Source organism: Mesoplodon mirus (assembly GCF_964341445.2).
Source record: "Mesoplodon mirus genome assembly, chromosome: 5".
In the NCBI taxonomy this organism is placed as follows: domain Eukaryota; kingdom Metazoa; phylum Chordata; class Mammalia; order Artiodactyla; family Ziphiidae; genus Mesoplodon; species Mesoplodon mirus.
The window spans coordinates 105,631,283-105,657,406 of NC_138980.1; the positions used below are offsets into that span (position 1 = coordinate 105,631,283).

The window sequence follows — 26,124 nt, forward strand, 5'->3', positions numbered from 1 at the left end:
TCAGAAATTACGTTTATAATTTCTACTCACATGCCATAGAAAAAAAATTACACATGTAATCACACCTAACTCTACCTAGGCTCATAAATATAATCTCTAGCTCAGGGGCCATGTACCCAGCTGGAAGTCAGCAGCTTCTATTGCTAAAAGGAAAAGACACTGGCGATAATTAGCAGATTCTGCTAATAATCACTTCTAAATAATTTCAAAATTAAAAATTAATATTGAAAAGGAAATTACTGAAAATTTTAACATGAAATGCTACATTCAGAATATTCTTTTAAAAATAAAAAGTTTTCTTTAAAAAATTAGTCTTAAAATATCTTAAACCTGCATAAATTATAATCTGTCTTGACATTTAAGAAACTAATGTTGAGATCATTGAGATCTACTTTCAGTGATTTAGAGAAATAGTGAAAACAACAGAAAAGATCCTTAGATGAGCTAGGACCCTCAGTTCAATTCCTTCAAACTCTGAAATATTTCATCAGAGCCAATAAAATTAAAACAATAAAAATAGCATAGTTTTCATTTCACCTCATTTTTTTATCTACCTACCCTGACTTAAACAGGTAGGAAAATGCCTAGAGCAGGAGCTATGAGAAAAAACTCAAGAGAAGCATTCTGTTCATTCACAAACTAAATAATCAATTTCTCCAGTGACTGTAAGAGGCCATGTATTAAGAATTAGAGGACACCACCTCTAATATTTTTAGACATAGTGAAAGTTCTAAAAATTACCAGCCAACAGGTTATTTTTGGCTAAACTACACTGTGTGAGCTTTATTCCATATAGGCTTAACATATGTTAAGATGTGTTCAGAAAAACAAATCAATTCAACATGAACTAATGTTCAGGCGGCAACCACAGATCAGTTAAAGCCAACTTCTGACTTCCTTGGCGAGAAATCCCTAGAAGGTTAATAAATGCATTTGGAGTATCAGAGAATTTGTGACTAGGATTACCATAGTCACTTTTTTTTTTCATAGTCACTTTTTAAAAAGCTAATTCCAAAGTTTCCAGATGTCCTCTGACTATAGATGGCAGTTTAACAAAGTTACAAATTCCAAGATAACTAAACAATCTTATACTTGGGAGACGTGTTTGAAAAGGGACACCTGCAGTAATAAAAGTAGAATCATTTGAACATGTCTCAAGACCAGTGGTTTTCCCAAAACTATGATGAAAGAACCTAGTATATGAACTGCCTGTTCAGGCTGGACTTTGAGAAAGCATGTTGAGGTGTTTATAAATTTACCTATGGGAGAGAATTTGCAGTATTTGGGGGGTCTGGCACAGTTACTGCCTTTCATTAGCTTAACTAGAACTCATTTTCACAATTGGAATCTTAGAGAATGTGTATTTTGGGACAATCAAATTTTAAATAGAAGATAAAAGTTTTAGATATAAAATAGCTTAAAGACAAAATATTTTTTAAAGTTTTTTCATAGATTATTCTTTATAATAAAGTTTCAACTGATAAATACAAATGACTAAATACATTTTCATGTATGTCAGTTTATGTCAACAGACATTTTTAGGTACTCTTCAGCTAATTAAACAACCATTCCACTTTTGAACACCTCATTTTTAATATTCTATATTTATTTGACCATTTCCTACTGAAAGGTGAGTATCACAATTTATATAAAGTCTGCTTTCATGAGAACTCCTTGTGAGCAAATAATGTTTTCATGTTAAAGACTAGCATATTAAGCCACGTTAAAAGAGGAATGGTAAGAATGTTTAACCAAGTTTGGAAGTTCGGCAGTAGCTTAGACTAAAAAAAGCTGTTCTAACAGAGGGCCAGTTAAATACCCCATAGTCTGAAGAATACTTTTAAAGCTCAGATTCATTATTCAAAGAAAAAGTAAAAAAACTATGTAAAATTTAATGTGTGGAAACATTTAAAATTCCATCATTTGAAAGAGTAACTTGGAATAATATACCAAGTGTTCTAATTTAGAACGAAGACAATTACACTATTTCAGGTAAACCAAAAGCCCTTATTTAATAAAAATCTCTATTAGGATAATGGGATTATTTTTAACTCTTGTAAACAAAAAAACACAACAACAACAAAAAAGAACAGGACTAAAGCAAGGACATTCATTAATTCAAGTAAGGCAATGAAATAGAAGATCAAAAATCTGAAACATTTACTCTCTGTATCAAAGTACATTTTAAAAAAAAGCAAACCATAAAGATTCTTAATTGAGTATTAGCCTGTGGAGGTCTAAGAGGCAGACAAACAAAATCTTAAATCTCAAAAACATCTCAGAGATTGTGCCAGTTATTAAGCTATTGTCATTTAGAAGTCCAAACCCAGACTTCTACATTATACTTTCTGACGCCAGGGCTGGGACCCTGTAAACCACATTTCTGTTTTGCCAGCTGCCTCCATGTTGGATTCTGCTGAAAAGGAATCCTAGAAGGAGAAAGAATCAACTTGTTCCTTCAGTCCGCATCTCATTTGCTTCCTCCAGTCTTCTTCGGTACGCCATTCTTGTTAGCATTGTCCCAACACTTCTCCAGCACAGCAGTAAAACCCTTCCATAACAATGTGTGAATGTAGTTTGCAGTTTGTGCAACACCTGCCAAACCAATCCTCATCTTGTCCTCCTGGTAGTTGTGGTGTCTTACTATTCTCCTTTCCCCTTTTCAGTTTTCTATTTAGCTTTATGCCAAATTCATAATTCCCAATATTAAATTCTCTTTTTAAATAACTAATATGGATTCTGTCCTCTGACTAAACCTGGTCTGACTGATCACCTGTCCAGTAGTTCCAAAGGGGAATGGTGCTATCAAAGTCATCAATATGAAAAAAATATTATTTTCATAAAATAAATCTTAACCAAATATTCTTGGTTCCTAGGCATACACAGAAGAGAGTGATTCTCAACCAGAGCAGAATGCAGATTATGGGGCTGAGATGGGGACTTACATTACATTAACCAAAAGTTTAGAAACACCAAGTCAAGTCCAACCCTTTCATAATATAAAGGAACCTATGAATTTACCCTCTATGGAAAAAAACCCTGCAGATATGGTTAAGAATCTGGGTGGGCCCTAAATGTAATCACATGTATTTTTATAAGATACAGACAGAGGGAGACACACACAGAAGTGGAGAAGTCTACGTGACTACAGAGGCAGAGACTGGAGTGATGCAACCACAAGGTAAGAAACACCAGCAGTCACCAAATGCTGGAAACTGGAAGAGGCAAGAAACAGATTCTCCCTCAGACACTCTGGTTGCAGCATGGTCCAGAACCTTTTGTAAAAGAATGAATTTTGATTGTTTTAAGCCACCAAGTTTGCAGTAATTTGTTAAGCAGCCCTAGGAAACTAATATAAGGATATTAAACAAACACTTTATGGAATGCATGGCATTTTAAGAATGGCAAGTAGGATTTACATATACAGTGACTGTAAAGAAGAAAAAAGAAAAGGGGAAGGGAAAGTGAGCATTAGAGATGAGGAGAAAAGGCAGTGAGACAGAAAATCAAGGGAGTTGTACAAGGTAAAAACAAAGTAGTTCAATTAAGCAAGTGTATATGCTACTTGGAAGTAATGATACATTACTGAAGATTTTAAATGCCAGCCTAAGAAGTCTGAACTTTAAGAAGTTTGAGCTTTAATTTCTGGACAGTCAAGATCTCTGCAGCTTGTGAGGACAAGCCCTGTATATGGAGGGGAGAGGGGTAGGAGACAGATTCTGGGAGGAAGAAATAATGATGTGATAAATCCTTTGCATACCTCTGTTATACTATTCTCTAACTTTTTACTCATATCCTTCCACCACAAGGCTTAAGGGTTGGGATTGAGCTTCCCCAAGATCGAGAAAAAATTCTGACATATATGTTTGATAAACGGTAAATGAGTGAATGAAGAATAATGTGCATTTTTTGTTTGTCATTACTAAGCATGGTATGGTAGAGCAGAATACTGAACAGTACTTGAATCACTTTTACTCTTCAAAGGTTTGATTAAGATGTTTTAAAAATAGATATATATTAATATTGAAAGTATAAAATATTTGGGCTCAGTGTGATTATCCCCAGGGAATACGCCAGAACCAGGACAGCAATTCTAGCCAAATCCAATCAATTAGTGGTGGTTGCCTGGAGCAGAGTTAAGAAGTAAGCTAAGGTTTGTGTCACAATAGATTAACAATGTCTGCTAAAGTGTTAGATTATAAACACGCCAAATGACTCATGTTTCCCATCCCATTCTTGCTCCATAAGTTAGTCATTTGGTTTCCTTAAAAACTTTTCATTTTTTAAAATAAATTTATTTATTTTATTCATTTATTTTTGGCTGCAATGGATCCTCGTTGCTGCACACGGGGTTCCTCTAGTTGCAGTGAGTGGGGGTTACTCTTCGGTGTGGTGCACAGGCTTCTCATTGCAGTGGCTTCTCTTGTTGCAGAGTATGGGCTCTAGGCACGCGGTCTTCAGTAGTTGTGACACACGGGCTCAGTAGTTGTGGCTCACGGGCTCAGTAGTTGTGGCACACGGGCTCTAGAACGCAGGCTCAGTAGTTGTGGCACACGGGCTTAGTTGCTCCACAGCATGCGGGATCTTCCTGGACCAGGGGTCGAACCCATGTCCCCTGCATTGGCAGGCTGATTCCTAACCACTGCGCCACCAGGGAAATCCCAAAACTTTTCATTTTTATGTCTTATGTGAATTACAGAAAGGAAAATTCCACTTCAATGAAGATTTCCATTAGTTGAGCTTGGTTAATCAAAGATTTACTGAATTCAAGTAAAAAAGAAGGCAAAGGTTGTGTCGAGGGAATAGAGGGTTGCTCTGTTTTCTTTATTCTCTATTTCAGAATATTAACTATCCTGGCTGAAAAGATAGGGCAGATTCAACTGCCTGCCTTAGAATTCCAGTGCATGTTTTATTAAAAGGCTAGTTCTGTGTCTGGACAGAGCAACATACCCAGTGGGGCCTTTGAGAAGAGGAAAATCAGCACACGCGTCAGTGAACAACCGGAGGCGGGGAAAGGATAGGAACTCTTTGTAAAGACTGATTTCCCAAGTTTACACTAAAAGTTTTGAGGCTAGACCCAGGGAGAGGCTGAACAGCAGTGGCTCACAAACCTCCGCGAGCAAATGCAGCACCCTCACCTCACGTGAGTAGCGAACCAAAATAACTGCCTTTTTTTTTTTTTTTTTTTGCGGTACGCGGGCCTCTCACTGTTGTGGCCTCTCCTGTTGCAGAGCACAGGCTCCGGACGCGCAGGCTCAGCGGCCATGGCTCACGGGCCTAGCCGCTCCACGGCATGTGGGATCCTCCCGGACCGGGACACGAACCCGTGTCTCCTGCATCGGCAGGCGGACTCCCAACCACTGCAACACCATGGAAGCCCATGCCTTTTAAAGGTTTAAAATATAGTTCATGAAACGAGATATAAATGCAAATATTACCATACAAGTTTTGTTATACTTGTTGTAAGGAAAGTAGAGTAGAGTACGCACCCTCTTTGTCGGGGTGCAAGCTGTTTACGGTCCCGCTCCGGCTACATTTTTGTTGACGTAGGTTGGAGTCCCAGGGCGGGTGTCGGCAGTTCTCCTAAAGCCCTTAAATCGGGTCCTCAACCGACAGCCCACGTAGGTATGCTCGGAAACGTCAAAATGCGCACTTTTTCTGGAAAAGCGCGGGAGAGACGCCGGCTACAGCCCCGCCCCCACACGTCACTCCAGGCCCCACCCCCCCAGCAGGCGCAGGCGCCCTCCGGAGTCTTGGGGACCAACTTAAATCAAGTAGTGAGCAGATGCCAGGGTTCTCTTTAACCACGTCGGCCCCTGTCCTGAGCATGCGCAGTTAGACAGGGGGCCTGCTAGTGTGGTTACTCTTTTTATTTCTAACCTCCTGGATTGTCCGGCGTCCGGCTCAGGTTCATTTTCTCCATCTCTTAGTGGAAGTCACTTCGCCTAAAGTAGGAGTTGCTGTTAAACGTGCTCCTCCCATTAAACTACCACTCTGCTCTTAGAGGCGGGTCTCATCCTTTAGGCAGCCGGTCCTGACAGATATGAAAAATAAATGGCGTATGATAGAGAGCACTTAGAGTCCGCCGACTAAGCCACATAACAAAATCACTTTTAAAAAAATACTCTGCTTTGTTCCATACTATATGCTTCATAAGACTCAGAAGACGTTTTATTGCCCCCAAGTCAGTGGGAACGGGACTTATTTTTAGTAACAAGGACCTGTAGTATAAGCTGCGCAGGCGCGAGCCGTCCGGCCGCTGTGAGGTGCGTGAGAAGCCGGGGTGCCAGCTCTCCTAGAGCTGTCTGGTTGTTGAAACAGGATTCTCGCCTGGGTCCGGGGCCGCCATGGGGAAGGTGAATGTGGCCAAGTTGCGTTACATGAGCCGGGATGACTTCAGGGTCCTGACCGCGGTAAGAAGTTCGCCGTTTTTCCCTCTCCCCTGACCTTTTCCACCGCGCGTGCTCTTCGTCTTCCTCCAAGTTTGCTGGGAGCTGAGCGAGCTTTAGGCCCTGGAACGCGGCCGAGGTTGGGAATGGGGAAGAGACCGGAGAGTCGGATTTTTCAAAAGCCTTTGTTCAGAAGCTTATCTTCCCCCACGTAAAGCAGAGACCCCTGTTTTCCTTCCTGTTTTGCTCCCCTTCTCCAGAGCCACATCGAATCTCTAGTCTGGGAAGCTTCTCTGATCCTGGGCTTCTGACCAGCTGAGAAGGGTTTAAGAATCCTGAAGAGTAATTGATAGCATTGAGTTCCCTACTCACAGATTGAGTCACATAGCATTGCTTCAGTTTCATTCAGTCCACATATACTTATCGGATATGTAGTAACCGTTTTAGAGAATTCCACGGGTTACAGGACAGACAAGACGAAGGAGGCAAATCAAGTAAACGAATAAATAAGGGATAATATCAAGATAATAAGTGCTATGAAGATGATAAAGCGAATAACGGAATAGAGACCCCTCATGGTGGAGGCAGGGAGCCTGAATACTGTTTTTAAATTGTTTAGTCAGAGAAGACTGCCTGAGTGCAAGAATCTTGTCTGTTTTTATAAAGTTCCTGGTATTTGTTAGGTACCGAATAAATATTTAACAAGTAAAAGAAAGAATGCGGGGCGGGCATAACAGCTGGGTCCAGTAAAGTCCTTGGAAAGAATTGAAGGGAGAGGAAGCTACAGTGGTGAGTGCAAAGGCCCCGAGGCAGGAATAATTTCTGAAGACTAGAAAGGCCAGTGTGGCTGGAGCATAGTGAGCAAGAGACTGAAGAGTTGGAGATGTAACTGGGAAAGGTGAGAGCCAGATCATGTGCTATAGTCATGCAGGCTTGGTAAAGAATTTTGAATATATTCTAAGTATAGGGGAGCCACTGAATGTTGTTAAGGAAGTGACAAAAACAGATTTTATGGTCTTAGTCTTATAGCACAAAGACCAACACATAGATTAGGCATTTGCAGAATAAAACACATTTATTTAGGAGCTATTATCTTTTGCTTAAATAGGCATTTCTTAAGGAATAAACTATCAAATGCAAATTCAGTGTAAAATTTGGAAGACACTTCTTTCTCCTCCCATAGATTCTGAAATTCAGCCACACTTCCTCTAAATACCTACTGTCAAAAGATACCTTCCTTCTCTACTTCCTCAGCACATTAACTCACTCCTTAATGCGTCTGACAGAAATAGGGGAGTCGAGAATGTTAGAGGCTGGGAGAAACAGAACAAAGCATGGAAGATGAGTTAAGTTTAAAGTGTGAGGTTTTGGTTGGGACATCAAAACGATGCCAGATTTATCTTCCAAAACTTTATTTATGCAATTCTTAAGTTCTTTTTGAAGCTCACCAAGGAATGGCCTAATTCATTAAATATTTCAGTCTCAGTTGAGTCTTACTAGTCTTGGTATCAGTGGCCACCTTTCCTTGACCATCTTCCCTTTACTTCTCTGGCACCTCCTACATCAATAATCATACTTTGACTGGCTGCCCTTACCTTTCAGTGTGAATCCCCCCCCGCCCCAAATTCTGTCCCTTATCCCTCCTTTTTCTTCCATTATCTCTCGCTTAATGATCACATCCACTTTATGACTTTACCTCTTACCTCCATCAAGTAATTGACGATTTCTTCCCTGTAGTTATGACTTCATTCCCAAGTGCAGATCAGCCTTTCCAATTTTCCTTAAACATCTTCATCTGAAGTACCTTCCATGAAGGCCCTTCCAACACCTCAGACTCAGTGTGCTCATACCGAATTAATCAGCTTTGTCTACCCCTTCACTCCTTTCCCAAACACCATTAAAATAATAATAATTATCAATATCTTAAAGCCTCTTCTTTTCTTTTCACTTCACCTTTGACTCTTCATTCACTTTACCCTCCCACATCCAGTGCCAATCCCTCCCATACTAATTTCTTTAATTCTTTCCCTCCATTACCACCACCTCTTCCCTGTCCTGGCTTCTGTTTTCTATGGCCTAGACTGTTGTCTTTGTTCTCCAATACAGCACCTCCAGTTTTTGCCTTCTCTAAACCACTTTGCATATTCCTGCTAGATTAACATCCTTAAAACAATCCTTAAATCTCCCTTGCCAAAGCATCTTCATGAGTTTCCTACTTTGCTCAGTATAAAATCGAAAACTTTTGGTCTACATTTCAGGTCCTTTCATATCTTCTCATTAAATACCTTCTTAATAAATACCTGGAATATCTGTAGTTATTAAACACAAATATTTGGATGTCAATACGTATTTTGGTACATACCATATGTTAGTAACTATGTTAAGCACTCACAATTCATACTCTTGAAGTGCATATAGTATAGTAGAGAGAGAGAGACTATGAATATCAATGATTATATACCAAATTGTGATTAAAAATATGTCTAGAGAAGGTAAAAATTATGACTCAATTGGTTGGGAAACTGCATGGTCAGGAAAGTTCGACAGAGAAGTTAAGTTTTTCACAAGGTTTTGGTAGACAACAGCTCTATGTTGATTATGATTGCATTTTGATTTCTTCAATTGCAGGTTGAAATGGGCATGAAGAACCATGAAATTGTTCCCTGCAGTTTGGTTGCTTCTATAGCCAGCCTTAAACATGGTGGTTGTAATAAAGTTTTAAGAGAACTAGCAAAACATAAACTTATAGCTTGGGAGCGAACCAAAAGTAAGTATTTGAGGCACCGTTTGTGATTTTCCATATGTAACTGGCTTCCCCCAGAGCAGGTATTCCAAAAAGCAGGTGGAAGCTGCCAGACTAGGAAAGCACTAGACATAGAACTGACACAGTACACTTCTACCATGTTCTATTGGTCAGAGCAATCACAGGGCCCACCCAGATCCAGGAGGCTAGAGAAATAGCCTCCATTTCCTCATAGGGGATTAGCAAGTTCCAATTGCAGAAGAGCAAGTGGGATTAAGATATTGTTGCTGTCTTTGGCAAGTACAGTCTGCCAAAGGACTCTAGAGCATTACCTCTCAAACCATAGTGGTGAGGGATGAGTTTCTCTTTTTCTACCTATTATGGATCTGTACCTTTATAAAATAATAAAAATAATTACTAGAAAAATGAAATAAAAAACTGACAAAATACAAGCACAAATTCTTTCTTATTAGAATTGAAGACATAAAATAACTTAGTCAAATTGATACAAAAATTTTTGAACCACTTAATTTCAGTTTCTATAACTTGTCACAGACTAGTAACAAACATTTATAGACTGGTGTCAGTCTGTAGGTTACACCTTGAGTAACACTGCTCTAGAGAAGAAATAAAAATTACAGCAAGAAATGCCAAAACTCATAAGCCTGGGTAGCTACTCTTTTTCCAGCTAAGACTTCCCTTGTTTAAATTTTTCTCTTGACCTGATGTGACTTGATGGTACAGTGTAACTAAAATATGGTCTTTCTCATTTGATTTTGTCTAGCTGTCCAGGGCTATCGGTTGACAAATGCAGGCTATGATTACCTAGCTTTGAAAACACTTTCTTCTAGACAGGTGGTTGAGTCTGTTGGAAACCAGATGGGTGTTGGCAAAGAATCTGGTAAGTGCTGATAGTACTATTGAGTGCATTTTATTTGCTTTAGTTTCTGTTTCCCCTTGAGAAAGGATTCATCTTTTCTATTTTTCTAACTAAACAGTAAATGAAAGTTGGTTGAAAGCAATACAGATTTTGAAATTACCCTTAGTTTAGTAAATTACTGTTTTTTCATAAGTCTGCCACTGAAAGTTCAGTTATACCAAGAATCAGTTTTCCTCTAATAACTGAAATCTTTGGCAAATACTTTATTTGTTCTTATTTTAATATCTGATAAATTGAACATTTGTAATAATTTTTAAAAGTATCACAAGGGGGCTTCCCTGGTGGCGCAGTTGTTGGGAATCCACCTGCAAATGCAGGGGACATGGGTTCAGGCCCTGGTCCAGGAAGATCCCCCATGCCACGGAGCACCTAAGCCCATGTGCCACAACTACTGAGCGTGTTCTCTAGAGACCACAAGCCACAGCTACTGAGCCCGCGTGCACAACTGCTGAAGCCTGCGCACCTAGAGTCTGTGCTCCACAACAAGAGAAGCCACCGCAGTGTAACGAAGAGTAGCCCCCGCTCACCTCAACTAGAGAAAGCCCGCGCGCAGCAACGAAGACCCAATGCAGCCAAAAATAATAAATAAATATATATTTTTTTAAAGTATCACAAGGAAGTTACAAAAACCACACTTTCCATCACAGCAATATGAACAACAGGGCAAAGTTAGATATGTGTAGAACCACAGAAAAAAATTCTAAAATAGCATTAAACAAATACCTATGTAGTGGTTTTTTATGTATGGTAAAAATAAAGCACAGAGAAAGATTTTCTTTATGCCGTGCTCTCTTATACACTACTTTTTGTCCTACAAAGTTTATGCTGTATAGTTACATAATTTAAACTGAGAGAGCAAAAAAATTAAAATTAGAAGTAAAAGAACTATTAAGAAACCTATTCCAAAGGAGGTGGTTTTGGTACTTCATATGGTTTGTATGTCTACTATATTAATATCCAGAGTATGGTATATAGTTAATAAGTAAATTAGAGTTACTAAATATGGGAGTGTGTGTGTGTAAAAATGTATAAAATGATGAAACACCTCTTTTTCCTCTTTTTTATGTCCAATTTTTTTCAATTAAAAAAATGGCTTTCTTTTAATTTTTAAGAACTTCATTACTTGCAAAACAGAGTACGGTGAAGAGTGAATCTTAACTCCTAACCCAGGTCTCCTTCTCCTGTTACTACTTCCCAAAGCTATCACTATTTATTAATATTGTACATATCCTAGAAATATTCTATGTAAATACAAGTATATAATGTACTGAGGATGTACGTATATACATTCACATATCTTTTTAATCATAGGTGAAAGCAAACAGTACTTACAATTCTACACCTTGCTTTTTTTCCACTTGGTGCATCCCTGACATCATTTCATATCAGCAGAGGTGTCTTTCTTGTAGTTGCCAAGTATTACAGTCTTAGAAATTAAATTATTAGAGCTAAAGTTATGTACATTCAAAATTTTGATATTACCAAATTTCCTTCCAAATTGTGTGAATTTATAATCTCACGAACATGAGAGGCTGTTTCTCTCATGAGTAATTAGGACATGTTCTAAATGTTAGTATTAAAATAGCAACTTGTTTGATAGTTAGAATATTTATGGGAAGATCTCCATTCTGATTATTATAGGATTATATTTGGATACTCAGTATTTATTCATTGAAGCAATTTAATAATTGAACTTCACATTGTTGAAAAGAAAGAATTTTTTTCTTTTTGGCCCTGCTGAATGGTAATGCAGGATTAGTTCCCCGACCAGGGATCGAACCCATGCCCCCTGCAGTGGAAGCACAGAGTCTTAACCACTGGACCGCCAGACAAGTCCCATGTTGAAAAGGAAGATATTACTAATCACTGCTCGTACATGTAGGACACTAAGGAACAATTAGATGTATTCCCACTAAATGGAATTGAGCATTGAGCATCTTTGGAAGCAATAACCTTTGACACCTTTGCATCCCTGTTTTCTTTTGTAGTAGATATTAATACATGTCATCATTTTGTATTGTAATTAAAATTACAATAAAAAGAATTTTGCTGAATGGTAACTATTTCTGGTTATTAGGAAAGATAAAATTTGGTACAAATAAAACCAAAGTTAGAAAATTGGAATTGTTTAAATTTACTGGAAAAAAAATAATGATCCTTTTAAAATTTTGACTAGATATTTACATTGTTGCAAATGAAGAAGGGCAGCAATTTGCATTAAAGCTTCACAGACTGGGAAGAACCTCCTTTCGAAATCTGAAAAACAAGCGTGATTATCATAAACACAGGCATAACATGTCTTGGCTTTATTTATCTCGTCTCTCTGCCATGAAAGAATTTGCTTACATGAAGGTATTTTTATTTTTATATTTTTAACCAAACTATGTGTAGTTAAAAGGTTGTAGTGACATGCATCAGTCTGTTGCCTCCACATCTCCCTACTCCCCGTCCCAATCCTTACAGTCACTTTTAACTTTTTTGACTATTTCTGGTATTTGTTTTTCTCGTGGTTTGCTTTTACGCAAAGGTATTTTTAGCTGTTATAAATGCATAAAGGCAACTTGTATTCTACAGTATTAACAAGATAGAGTAGCCTGAAATAACTAGTGATGTAATTGTCTCACAAATGTGTATATGTGAATGTAAATATATACCTGTCTATACATACGTCTGTCTCTAATTGAAAACACCAGATAATTACCTTCTGTAGAAACCTTAGTCTCTCAGGTAAGTTGACTGGTATTTTTTTTTCCCCACAATGGAAGAAATGTCAATTTATGAATTTGTATGTATATTGGAAATGGTAAAAATCTTTAGTTTTCAACCTTTTACCTTCCAAATTAAGTTCAACATAGATTTACTAAATATCTTTAATAATAGCCAAATTAAGTGTCTTCACTAATAATTTAAATTAGAAAATAACTGCATTCTTATTATTCTCTCCAGTAGGATTTATTTGTTATAACTTATCTTTTTAAAATTTTGAATTATTAAAAGTCACTCCAGTGTATGACCTGTTGTTTCTTGGGAGTTTCAGTTTGATGTTCTTTGAGTAGGTTATTTTAATTCGTGTGCTTAAATTTTTAGTAATCCTGAGGGAAGAATCCTCAAGGCAGTATAAGTAAGTGATATCGATACCATACATGTTGTGTTTTTTGTGTTATATCAATGGTTTGTATCCTGTGATAGTAAGTAGACAGTTTGGTAGGAATTGTTACACATTTCCCCCAAACTATATTAAGTGTCTTCTTGGTGTCTTTATATGAAGGCACAGGAATAGAGCCTGGTTGTGGATAAATATGCTTCTTAAATTTATTCTCTCTTTTCCTAAGGGAAAATAAGATAAGATTGAGCTATAACTTAAGGGTTAAGCTATGGTACAAGGGCTAGACCACTATGACAATAGTTAGAGTTGTTACATACTGTTGAGCTGCCAAAGCATGTTCAAAACCATTTGGATTTAAAAATAACAAATATACGGCCAAGCAGACAATCTTTGGGGAGAGGGAAATGGTTCAGTTCCTGTCCAAAGAAGGTAGGAAGTAGAGTAGACAACTCTTAAAATTAACCCTGTTAATAAGCATATACTGAGTGTCAGCTGTGTGCCTACCTCTATATTAAGTATTTTGTTGGGGGAGGTGAACAGCGGATACCAAAGAAATAACGAGTGCAGTGTGTGTCTTAAAGTTGGAAAGATAACATGAACACACCTAAAACAAAGAACAGTTTAAATGTCAAATTGTATGTTGAGTTTGGAGAATCTTCTGTAGAGTAGAATGATCAATGAAGGAGGTTTCATAAGTGAGTGGGAGTTGAGTAGAGTAATGGAGTTGCATATGATTTGTCTGTAAGGAAAAGACAATAAGACAGTGTACTTTGCAAAGGAGCCAGAATGGCAAAGACATGAACATTCGTGTGAGCCCTGTGTGTATGGGGACAGTCACTAAGGTGATTGTCTTGATCACACTCCAGAGTGTTTATTGGACAGAGTATTGAGAGAACTAGGACTGGATAAGTGGATTAAAGAGTTTTGAAAACTAGGAGAAGTTATTCAGACTGAAGTTGATATTTACAGCCATTGTAGTTTTTTTTAAATGGAGCATTGACGCAAGCATCTTAGTTGGTATTGGTACACTGAAGAAAGATTTGGTGTGGTAGCAAGGACTAGAACCACTGTTGGCGTGATTCAGGTATCAATGACAAAGGCCTGCTTAGAAATGGTAGCATTCCAAATGGCAGAGGGCATAAATCTAAGATATTTTGAAGAAAGTAATACAACAGGCCTTTGTAAGCAATAAGATAGAAAAAGTTAAACATAGGGTAAAAAATGGATTTATGGATGGTGGGTAGTAACATTTGACTCAGACTACTACGGTGTTTATTTGTGACTACAGTGACTGTTTGTCACATAATAGATTTATATTGTATATTGTGGTCTGAAGAAAAAGGTCAGTGGTGTATAAACTGAAATGCCTAATATATTGGAATATTTCATTTCCTGATATGCCAGAAGACAGAATATTTCCTAAATCACAATTTATTTCCATTTGAATTTTTTAAGCACACTCCCAGTAAATGACAGAAACTTACAAAATAGAAGATATACATATCGTAAGAGATGAAACTTCTTGAAGGCAGAGACATTTTCACACTCATTTTTGTAATCCTAGCACAGTGTATAATATTTAGTAAATGTTCAGTAAATGAATGTTTGGTAAAAAAGTGAATTGCAGGGGCTTCCCTGGTGGCACAGTGGTTGAGAGTCCGCCTGCCCATGCAGGGGACACGGGTTCGTGCCCCGGTCCAGGAGGATCCCACATGCCACGGAGTGGCTGGGCCCGTGAGCCATAGCCGCTGAGCCTGCGCGTCCGGAGCCTGTGCTCCGCAACGGGAGAGACCACAGCAGTGAGAGGCCCGCATACCGCAAAAAAAAAAAGTGACTTACAAAAACTGGTTTACAATGTTATTTTTATGTACAGCTCATTCTGTGCAGTGAATAAGCCATACATAAATAATCATGTGTTAACTGTAATGTTGTAAAGGCTTATATATATTTTTTCTGGTTGTGGACAGGTACATTTAATCTTATTGTTCCCTAAAAATTAATGACCTCTTAATTAATTTTTACCTGTTTTGCTATATTTTAGGCATTGTATGAAAGGAAATTTCCAGTTCCAAAGCCAGTTGATTATAATCGCCATGCAGTGGTCATGGAACTCATAAAAGGCTATCCTCTGTAAGTATAATTCTTGAAACCTTGAGTCCTAATAAATAATTGTAAGGTTCAGTTTTTAAAAATAAATTTTTTTTCTGTAAATGGAATATTGCTTCTGGGAGGTTAGAAATTAACATAAAGTAGTAGATAGACTTAAAGGCAAATTGAAAGTTCAGTTTCATTCTGACAATATGGATTTTATACTCTCTGACTCAGTCAGTAAATAAACAGTCTAGTGTGTGCCAAGTGCTGTTCTAGGCTCCCCAGTAAACAAAACAAAGTCCCTGCCCTCATAGAGCTTACATTCTGATGGAAGGAAACTTGGAGGAAATAGCTAAACAAGGAAATATTTGATACATCAGATGGTGGTAAATGCCATGCATAAAAATAAAGTGGGGTAAGGGGGACAGGAAATGTTGAGGTGGGTGGGTGTAGGAGGCTGCTATTTTACATGGAGTGACCAGGAAAAGTCTCCTTGATAAGGGGATTTTTTGAGCAGAAACCTGAAAGAAGTGAGAGAGGAAATCATGCAGATATCTAGGAACATTTCAGGCAGAGGCAAGAGCAAATGCATAAATCCTGGAATGGGAGTATGCCTGCATGTTCAGGAAACAGAAGGCCACTGTGGCTGGAGCTGAGTGAGTAAGGGGAGAAATTGTAAGTGATGAGATCACAGAGGCAGCAGATGATTTGTAAGCCATTGCAAGGATGTTCTATTTATTTATTTTTGTGGGGAGGATATATTTGACATATAACATTCAGTAACTTTAAGGTTGATTTGATACATTTATATTTTCTAATGTGATTGCCATTGTAGCAATAGTATAAGGACTATTTTGATTGAGACAGGAAGCCACTGGAGGATTTTTTTTTTTTTTTTTTTTTTGGTGGCGGTGAAAACTCCGGGTCCTAACCGCTGGACTGCCAAGGAACTCCCTGCCATTGGAGGATTTTGAATTGAGAAGAGACATGATCTGACTAATGTTTTAATGGGATCACTCTGCTATATTGAAAATAGACTAAAAGGAGACTAGGACAGGATTAGGAAGAAAAGTTAGGAAATTATTGTAATAATGCAAGCAAGAGATGATGGTAGTTTAAATCAGAGTGGTAGATGTGAAGGTGATGAAAAGTGGTCAGATTTTGGATATGTTTTACAGTCAGGGCCTACATGATTTGTTTGGGATTGGATATTGATATAAAGGAAGGGGCAGGTAAGGATAACACCAAGATCTGGGGCCTGAATAATTGGAGGGATAAAGTTGCCATTTACAGAAATGGGAAAGACTGCAGGAAGACAGTTTGGAGTTAGAGGGTGGGGCAGAATCAGAGGTTCAGTTTAGGACATGGTAAGTTAGAGATGCCCAGAAGCTCAGAGAAGTCTAGAGTGAAGTCTGTGTATGAGCCTGTATGAGATCACCAAGAATGGTTAAGATAATAGGTCTTAAGATTAACCTTTGAGGAGCTCCAAAATTTATACGTCAGGGAAAAGCTGAAGAGCTAGCTAAAAAAACTAAGAAGGAATGATCAGTGCAGAAAGAGGACAGCGTGAAGAGTTAGTGTACCAAGGGTCAAGTGAAAGGAGCTGCTTCATGGAGGGGGAAGAGGTTAACTGACAGACCAGATAATGATGAAGGTGGAGAATGGACCATTGGATATAGCAACATATAAGTCATTGGTAGTTTTGACAATAGCTATTTCATTGGAACAAGGTTGAATGAAAGCTTGTTTGAAATGGGCTCATTAGAGTGCTCATTAAATTGGAGAAAGCACAAGTAGAGGAGTTTGGCTGTTAAGATGAAAGAAAGAATGGTGTACTGGGAAGAAGATACAGAATTGAATGGGTTGTGGCTTTTTTTTTTTTTTTTTAAGCTGTTATGTCTGTATGCTGATAGGATTGAAGAGAAAACTGCTAGGGAGGCATGATGAAATGGAAATAGTATTTAAATGTAAATACACACATACTTGCTTTCATTAAATCATAAATGAGGACAAATAACCATTTTCATACTTACACTTTCAGATGTCAGATACACCACGTTAAAGATCCTGCATCAGTATATAATGAAGCTATGGAACTAATTGTTAAACTTGCAAATCATGGGCTGATTCATGGAGATTTCAATGAATTCAATCTCATTTTGGATAAAGATGACCACATCACCATGATCGATTTTCCACAAATGGTTTCAACTTCTCATACCAATGCTGAATGGTATATTCTGGATGTAACTGTGTTTATGTGTGATACAGTCATTTTTTATTTAATAATTATTTTTCAGCTTTGTCATACTGTCTTTGGGGTTAATAACTGGTTTGAAGTGGCTGATGTTAAGAGTCCAAAAATTGGGATGTCAAAATGCTCTGATTTTCCCCCTAAGAATTTTTCTTATTCCTTGTTTTTTTTGGTTTTTTTTTTTTTTGGCGGTACGCGGGCCTCTCACTGTTGTGGCCTCTCCCGCTGTGGAGCACAGGCTCCGGACGCGCAGGCCCAGCGGCCATGGCTCACGGGCCCAGCCGCTCCACAGCATGCAGGATCCTCCCGGACCGGGGCACAAACCTGCGTCCCCTGCGTCGGCAGGCGGACTCTCAACCACTGTGCCACCAGGGAAGCCCCTACTTGGTATTTTAAAGGTGAAAAAAAATGCACTTTGATACAGTATTTAAAACCTATTCATTAAAATAATGCTGTATATTAGAAATCTGAAGAAACTGCCTACTTTTATAAATCATCAAAAGAATTTGAATTACTCTTGTAACCTGACAGACTTGCGAAAGTCAAACTTTCTCAGCCATCGAACTCTTTATTCAAACAAACGTTTAGGTGGAAGCCCAATTTTTAAAACAAAAGCCTGATCAGAAGAAGTAGGGACATGGAAGGAGGAACCCTAGAACCACATCCTCTCTGCCTTTCCCCTTTTCTCTGCTTCATGGTTGCCTCCAAGAGGGCTTCACCAGGCATAATTTAATAATTTTTTTATGGCCTTGATGAAAGCTGTGGTTTTGTACTGAACTCGGTTACCAGACCGGTAATATCTCTCATGTTGTTTTTAGCTTTTATTTTGATAAGAGAAAGGAATTCACGTAAAACCTCATCCCTGACACAGGGCAGAATCACTTCATATACTGTGATAATCTTATTTCTCATATTACTTGACCATTTAAACAGCCAAATTGTGAAATATGACAGGATATTTTCCTTTATGTGTTTGTATTCTATGATGCAATTGAGTGTAATCAAATTAAGATTGAGTATTTTTTTTCTCCTGTTCTCTCAATTCCATGTCATCCTGTCTCTTAATTCTTCCTTTCTGGAAACCTTCTAGAGAATTCAATCTGTTCTGGCTGCTTTATGGTACCTTAAAAAGCAACCTGATATTCAGAGGTCCTTCTACTCTCAGTCCAGATTAACATGTCTCCAGATAACCATTTATAAGCCACAGCATTACTTATCTCCTATAGGTGTTTGCTGCATATTAGCTAATGGGTAATAAAGATAATATGACATTTCTAACCATAAGAACTGTATGCCATTGACAGCTTGTAGTCCTTGTTCCTGGGCTTTTAGTTTTTCAAACACCAGCAGCTGATCTGTTTCTTTTTTCTTTTGAGTAACATCCTTTGCTCTTTCATGTAACAATAAGAATGTCATAACAAATAACAAGGATGTTGTCTTTGGCTAATAAGGAAAAAGATGAACAACAAAGGCTATATAAAAAATGATTCTTGCTTTTGCAGGTATTTTGACAGAGATGTTAAATGCATCAGAGATTTCTTCATGAAACGTTTCAGCTATGAAAGTGAGCTTTTCCCAACCTTTAGTGATATCAGGTTTGTATACTATGTTGCATAAAATGATAGAATTCTGAATACCAGATTTATTTAGTTCTAAACACTTTCATCTAAAACATTTTCATTATTATTGTTGTTCAGTATCATTGCTGTATAATATACAAATGAAACTTAAAAACTATGCCTGGGCTTCCCTGGTGGCGCAGTGGTTGAGAGTCCGCCTGCCGATGCAGGGGACATGGGTTCGTGCCCCGGTCTGGGAAGATCCCACATGCCGCAGAGCGGCTAGGCCCGTGAGCCATGACCGCTGGGCCTGCGCATCCGGAGCCTGTGCTCCACAATGGGAGAGACCACAACAGTGAGAGGTACCGCAAAAAAAAAAAAAAAAACTATGCCTGCCTGTGGTCCATTAACCTTCCTGAATTTGGAGGAGGAACCTAGTTTCTTATAAATTCGAGAACGCTTATTCAATATAGGATGCTATGTGAATAACCCATTTTTAAGGAATCAGGCCAAGTGTTTATCAGAAATTGTGTTTTTCCTTTATTCACTATAGGAGCTATCTTTAATTGATTCATGGAACATAATTATACGTAAATTCTCACAGCCAAATGTTCTCATTTTGTATACGTAGTTAAGGTATTGTTTTCTGATTTGGGATGATTGACATAACTTAAAATCTTTAGCCTCCTCTGAAAGTTAATTTATTAAGTCAGTATCAACTGAAGTTTCTGTAACTTTTCTACTAATATCTGTTGCTCTTCACAGTCATTTTATTCCTTTTATTTTTTTAAGATTCATTATTTAATTTATTTTTGGCGGCATTAGGTCTTAGTTGCAGCACACAGGATCTTTGTTGAGGCATGAGGGATCTTTACTTGTGGCGTGCAGGCTTCTCTCTAGTTGTGCCGTGCGGGTTTTCTCTTCTCTAGTTGTGGTGCTCAGTCTCCAGGGCATGTGGGCTCTGTAGTTGAGGCGCACGGGTTCCAGAGCTTGTTTGAAATGGGCTCATTAGAGCGCTCATTAAATTGGAGAAAGCATGCCAGGTGGATTTTTTTCTCTCTCAATGCATAACATTCTTTTTTTTTCCTAGGAGGGAGGACTCTCTTGATGTAGAGGTTTCTGCCAGCGGCTACACAAAGGAAATGCAGACAGATAATGAACTACTTCATCCAGTAGATCCAGATGATAAAAATATTGAAACAGAGGAGGGATCTGAATTCTCATTTTCCGATGAAGAGATATCAGAAAAAGCAAAGGACTGTAGATCAGATAATGAAAATGGACAAAACTCTGTAGGTGAATCAGTTGACTGCTGTTACAGATCATCTGGAGACCTTGAACAAATAAAGGAAGACAGTTTGTCAGAGGACAGTGCTGATGCACATAGTTTTGAAATGACTGAATTCAGTCAACCTTTAGAAGAAATAAAAGGGCAGGTTGTTAAAAACAATTCGGTAACTGAGTTTTCTGAGGAGAATAGCAGAACTGAACATAACACCAGGCAAGATGATAAGACAGGTCAAGGTGGAATCCTCATGGGCTCTGAGGAGTATGAAGATGAGTGCCCTCATATGATTGCCTTGTCATCAGTAAACAAAGAATTCAGGCCTTTCAGGTATAGACTTCTGTTGATTGGTTTTTTACTTTAATCTGGAGACCTATACTTTGATTCTGGTAAATGAGTATTTTTTTTTAATGACATGAGAGCTATAATTCTGCATCATGTGCAAAATGAAAGCAAATAACCCTTTTATAGTTAAAATTCAAATAACCCTCTATAATTGACTTGATGCTAGACAGCCTATTTATTCAATTTTAAGCAGTTCTGCTTTCAAATTCAAACTGATTACTTTCAAATAGTTAATAAGATCTCTTGATAAGTTGATGAGGGTTTAGATGGATGAATTATTTGTATTTTTTAATAATTATTCATCTAATGTATGTTTGGTTAATGTATAGTCCAATAAACATGTAGTAAGTGTGCTCTCAAAATATCTACTTACAGTGAATTTTCCCTCGTGCTTTGAACCTTCTTTACTTATTGTACAATTAAAATTACTGTTGTTATTTTTCTTTTAAGATTTTTTTTTTTGGACAAATATTAGTGAATCAGCCTCAGCTTAGATTAGCAAAGGATCTAAAATTTAACTTGTAGATTTGGGGTAGTTTGATGAAATATGGCTTTATGTATTTCAAAGTAGTAATATGATATAAATTAAGCATAATTAACTATTAAAAATTAACTAAATTTTGCTTTTAATTTTAGAGATGAAGAAAATATGGAAGATACTAATCAACATAGAACAAGAACTCTGAGTGTTACTTCTGCGGGCAGTGTGTTAAGCTATTCAACAGTTCCTCCGGTAACTATTCATTCAACATTTCCCAGGTGGTTATTAGCACTACTGTGGACAGATTATTAAGCTAAGGCGCTCTGAGGATTAGGTAATGTACAGGACCACCTTGGCCATTTGGACTTCACATGTTGATAGTATAAAATTGATAACAAGTGCAAATTTAGTAAATAGGAGAGAGGGTTCACTTCGCTTTTAGCTGAAACAATCAGAGCTTTCAGGGAAAACACAGCATGTAAGTTGGCTTGAATTGGAAAGATGAAAATCATAGAAATTTAAATCCAAGGGGGACTTTGTAGATTCTCTCACTTTATGATTGCCTGTCCATTCTTGGCTTTGATATTTTTCTGTACTTATTGAGATGTATTCATCCTCCTTTCTTTGATTTATCAGATTCAAAACATAAGTGCAATTATATCTAATTATTGGGTTGGCCAAAAAGTTCGTTCGGGTTTTCCTGTAAGATGTTACAGGAAAACCCGAATGAACTTTTTGGCCAACCCAATACAGTGGTGTAAAATTGGCAATTGCATATAAAGAAAAGTTAGATTACTCCTGCTACTTCCTTAAATTCTAAATTATGCTCTTTTCTGTATATAAAGATGATGACACTAACATTGTCTTTAGGTCTTGTCTTTATGCCATTTAACTTACAGCTAAGAGAAGGAACTTATATTTCAAATGGGGTCAAGCCTATAATAAACTGCATTATAAAATACAAATTTGCCTTTAGTCTAAGGGGGAAAAAGATCTCTCTAGCCAGCATAATCACAAAGGTTTCCCTCTAATCACTGGAAACAAATTGACCATGTTAACTTCTAATTCTTTTGGAAATTTGGTCATACTATTTTCCTTGAGGTCATATTCCATTTTTTTTAAAGGGTCAGGAGAAAACAAACTGTTTTATTACCTTCGTTAATTTGATGATTGTTGTTTTTGTGTCTGCAAAACTAAAAGATTTGCTGTGTTCTTTGAAATTGTAAAATCTGTTTTCCTCTTTAAAATACTTTTATAGTTCCCTATTTATTGGCAAAATTGCCATTTATGAACACTGTTCTTTCTAATATGTAACAGAATTAAATTCCAGCTAAACATTAATGTATATTAATTTTAAATAAATACATACATGGCCACCATCAATAGCAACAAAAAACAAAACAACAACAAAGTACATGATTTTCATTCATTTTTTCATGTATTCCTTGAAATAATACAGAAGTACAGTTGACCCTTGAACAACATTGGTTTGAATATGTGGGGTTTTTTAATAGTAAATGCTACAGTACTATATGATCTGTGGTTGGTTGAATCCGCAGGTGCAGAGGAACCTCTGATACAGATGGCTGACTCTAAGTTATACTCATATTTTTGACTGCACAGTGGGTCAGTGCCCCTAACACCCTCATTGTTCAAGGGTCAACTGTATTTTATTTCGCATTTCATCATTTTTGTTAAAAAATATACTAATGTGGATTTTTCTCCCACTTTTTTTTTTTTTTTTTTTTTTTTTTTGCGGTTCACTGGCCTCTCACTGTTGTGGCCTCTCCCGTTGCGGAGCACAGGCTCCAGACGCGCAGGCTCAGCAGCCATGGCTCACGGGCCCAGCTGCTCCACGGCATGTGGGATCTTCCCAGACTGGGGCACGAACCCGCGTCCCCTGCATGGGCAGGCGGACTCTTAACCACTGCGCCACCAGGGAAGCCCTCCCACCTTTTTTTAACATGAAAATTAACCTTGTAGGATTTATAAATTGTTTGAATTAGGAGGTATATGCAGAGTAATTCATTACCTCCTTATTTTCTTTAGCTGCTTGATATGATTATCTTATGGTCTCATTGAAGTAAAGAACGAAGGGGAAGTTCAAGCAGAATATTTAGAAAATAAATTGATTTTTTTTTTCTTGGAACTATCCCGGAGGCCTCTGTCTGAACTCCTCTAGTTTAAATGTGGTGCATGTTCCACTGTTGTCTCAGTCTCTTGTTGGATACATTCTTTCCTAGTTTTATCTCTTTTCCTTACTGAGTTTACTTCTTTATGTGGCAGAACGGATTTTAGTAGTTTTTTGAGCGAATTTGGGTGGGGGAGAGGACTTTTTATTACTAAAAATGTCTTTTTATCGTGTCCTCACACCTGATTGAGAATTTAAGTATTAGAGTTGTGGTTTGGAAATAATTGACCTTCAGAATTCTGAAGGTATTGCTTTGTTTTCTTGGTGATAGTTAAGACAATGCTGATCTGATTCAGGTTTCTGGTCTGCTGGGGTGAGGAGGCTGTGATAGTTGCCTGGCTTCCTAGGGTAAAGAAAAGTCCTAGAGGCCAGTCACTCCTGTGTTAAACTTTCAGCCAATCTTAATGCTTTCAGTAATGAAATTTCTGGGATAGCAACCAGGTGCTTCTAAGACTCTGGTCTTCCTGGAACTGCATCTCCTGGGATATCAGCCTCTGCAGGAACTTGCATTTTTATTCTTCTGTTTCGCTTTCTCTTATTTTACCTTTCCTCCCACTGAGAATCATTAGACTAAAATAAAGAGGGATAACTTGTTAAAGCCTGTCTGCCTAACTGTGTAAAATATCTGAAGTGTGCATTTAACTTATCTGATCCAGAGGTTTATATTATACATAAACAGTCCAAGAAACAGTGCATTAGGCAGACTAGTTTTTCTAGCTCCTTTTTACCTCTCAAATCCATTAATCTTTAATTTTTTAACTTGACAGATTTTTAATAAATGCTTCTTTGTGCCTAGCATAGGGTGGGCCATATTAAGAAGAGACCCTTGCTTCAACCCTTTCAGCGTTCACTCTTTTTTTAGGAGAGGTTGGATGATGCAAGATTATACACAATTAAACAGGCTGCTTCAGAGGGAAAAAAATTATATGAACGGAATATTCAGATTTTTTTCTTCATCTTGTAAGTCATTTGACATTGGCAGCCTGTGTCTTAAGTGATAAGAAATAATTTGAATTTATGATCATTCACCGTGTGAAAACATACTGTTTCTCCCAGAAACTGTATGAGGACTTTTCCATGAGTAACTGCTGCCATCAGGTCATCTCTACACCTGAAGTTATGAAGGCACCCTTGCGTATATTTGACCAGTAGTAAATGCTTTCAAACATAATTTTCCGCTACAAAACCATGCCTCCTTTTACTTAGAAAGCAAAGGAATAAGCAGGTTGTTTTGGTTTTGTTTTTGTTTTCTTTCCATCTTGTTGGGTTTGGGTTTTGGGGTTATGGTTGGTTGGTTTTTCCCAGTTTTCCTGATAGACACTAGGTGGCACTATGATGATTTGTTATTTAAAGAAATGTGACTGTTCACTACTATGTGCTACTTTTTGCTGTAATCTGTATTTCTGTTAGGAATTTAATTCATATTCCTCCTATTTTATAACAGTTCGGTGTTTTATTTTATTGCTGTTTAATATAGTACTGTCAGTGTTTGGAATTTTTAAAACTCATGCTTTTAACAGAAATTTGAAAAATATTAGCAATGTAAATCTTTTTTTTATTGAATGTTTACTCCTTATCAAAATGGTCCATTATCAGTGATACTAATTCATGAAATCTTTCCAGGAATTGGTGAAACAGAAGGTGAAGCGTCAGTTGACAAAACAGCAAAAATCAGCTGTGAGACGACGATTACAGAAAGGAGAAGCAAATATATTTACAAAGCAACGGAGAGAAAACATGCAAAATATTAAATCAAGTTTGGAAGCAGCTAGCTTTTGGGGAGAGTAATATATTTAAGAACTTGAATATTTTTCAGAAAGTTACTATGATCCCTTTTTAAGCCACCTTTAGTATTTTTTGGACCAAGGCAGATATATATATATATATATAAATAGATAAGTAAACCCTCTTTCATCAATAAATTTGACTCATTCAGTACATGTCTTCTAAAGAATAACTATAGTAATTCTGCTAAAGCAACCCAGTTTTCCAAGTAATTTTTTGTTAGGAATATTTGAGTATTTTTTAAAATCTAAATATCACTGTTTTTGCTGGGTTTTGTTCTCTACCACAAACAGGTAGATTGCTTGGTTTCATATTCCAGCTTTTCCACTTACTGGTGGAAACAACCTTAGGCAAGTCTTATTTCTCTCTCCCTCTTTCTCTCCTTCTCTGCCTCAGTTTTCTTAGTGTTAAACTTGGGTTTATAACTACTTTGTAGCCTTGTTTTGAGGATTATATGAGACAGTGCACAGAAAGCACTTAGAACAATGCCTAGCACTTTAAAGTGTAGTTATTGGAATGGTAATTATAATGATGTTTATCTCTCAGAAAATCTTCTAATGACTTGGTTGCATTTTATTTAGCCACAGGAAGAATTCACTGCCATGTATTTTTTTAGTCTCTTGTATTAAGGATAAGCCAGCAATGTCTCCTTTTATTTTCTGCTACTTAAATTGGTAATGTGGTCATGGGAACAGAAACTTGAGATAGTCACACCATGATTTTTACAGTTTCCAGTTTTTATGCAGCCTGAGCAGAAGTAGAAGACTTAAGGGTGGGGGGAAGTAGAAGGGATGAGAAGTGAACAGTCCTTTCTGATATTCTTAACTGGTGGGTTAAGAACATATTTCACGTCAAAGATAACAAATATAGTTGACCCTTAAACAACGTGAGTTTGAACTGCGAGGGTCCACTATACACGGATTTTTTTTCAATAAATACATACTACAGTACTGCA

General features: G+C 37.5%; 1 protein-coding gene across 1 annotated transcript; it reads left to right on the top strand.

The window, feature by feature from the left end:
• The first annotated feature begins 6,223 nt into the window (after window positions 1–6,223).
• Window positions 6,224–26,124, top strand: LOC309805217 (serine/threonine-protein kinase RIO2). The gene is made up of 10 exons (XM_082623126.1): window positions 6,224–6,413; window positions 9,018–9,156; window positions 9,917–10,033; window positions 12,249–12,424; window positions 15,220–15,308; window positions 17,311–17,502; window positions 19,026–19,118; window positions 20,173–20,697; window positions 21,349–21,445; window positions 25,008–26,124. Exons 1-10 carry the CDS (start codon window positions 6,348–6,350, stop codon window positions 25,170–25,172), a joined length of 1,659 nt encoding a protein of 552 aa, XP_082479252.1. The 5' UTR covers window positions 6,224–6,347; the 3' UTR covers window positions 25,173–26,124.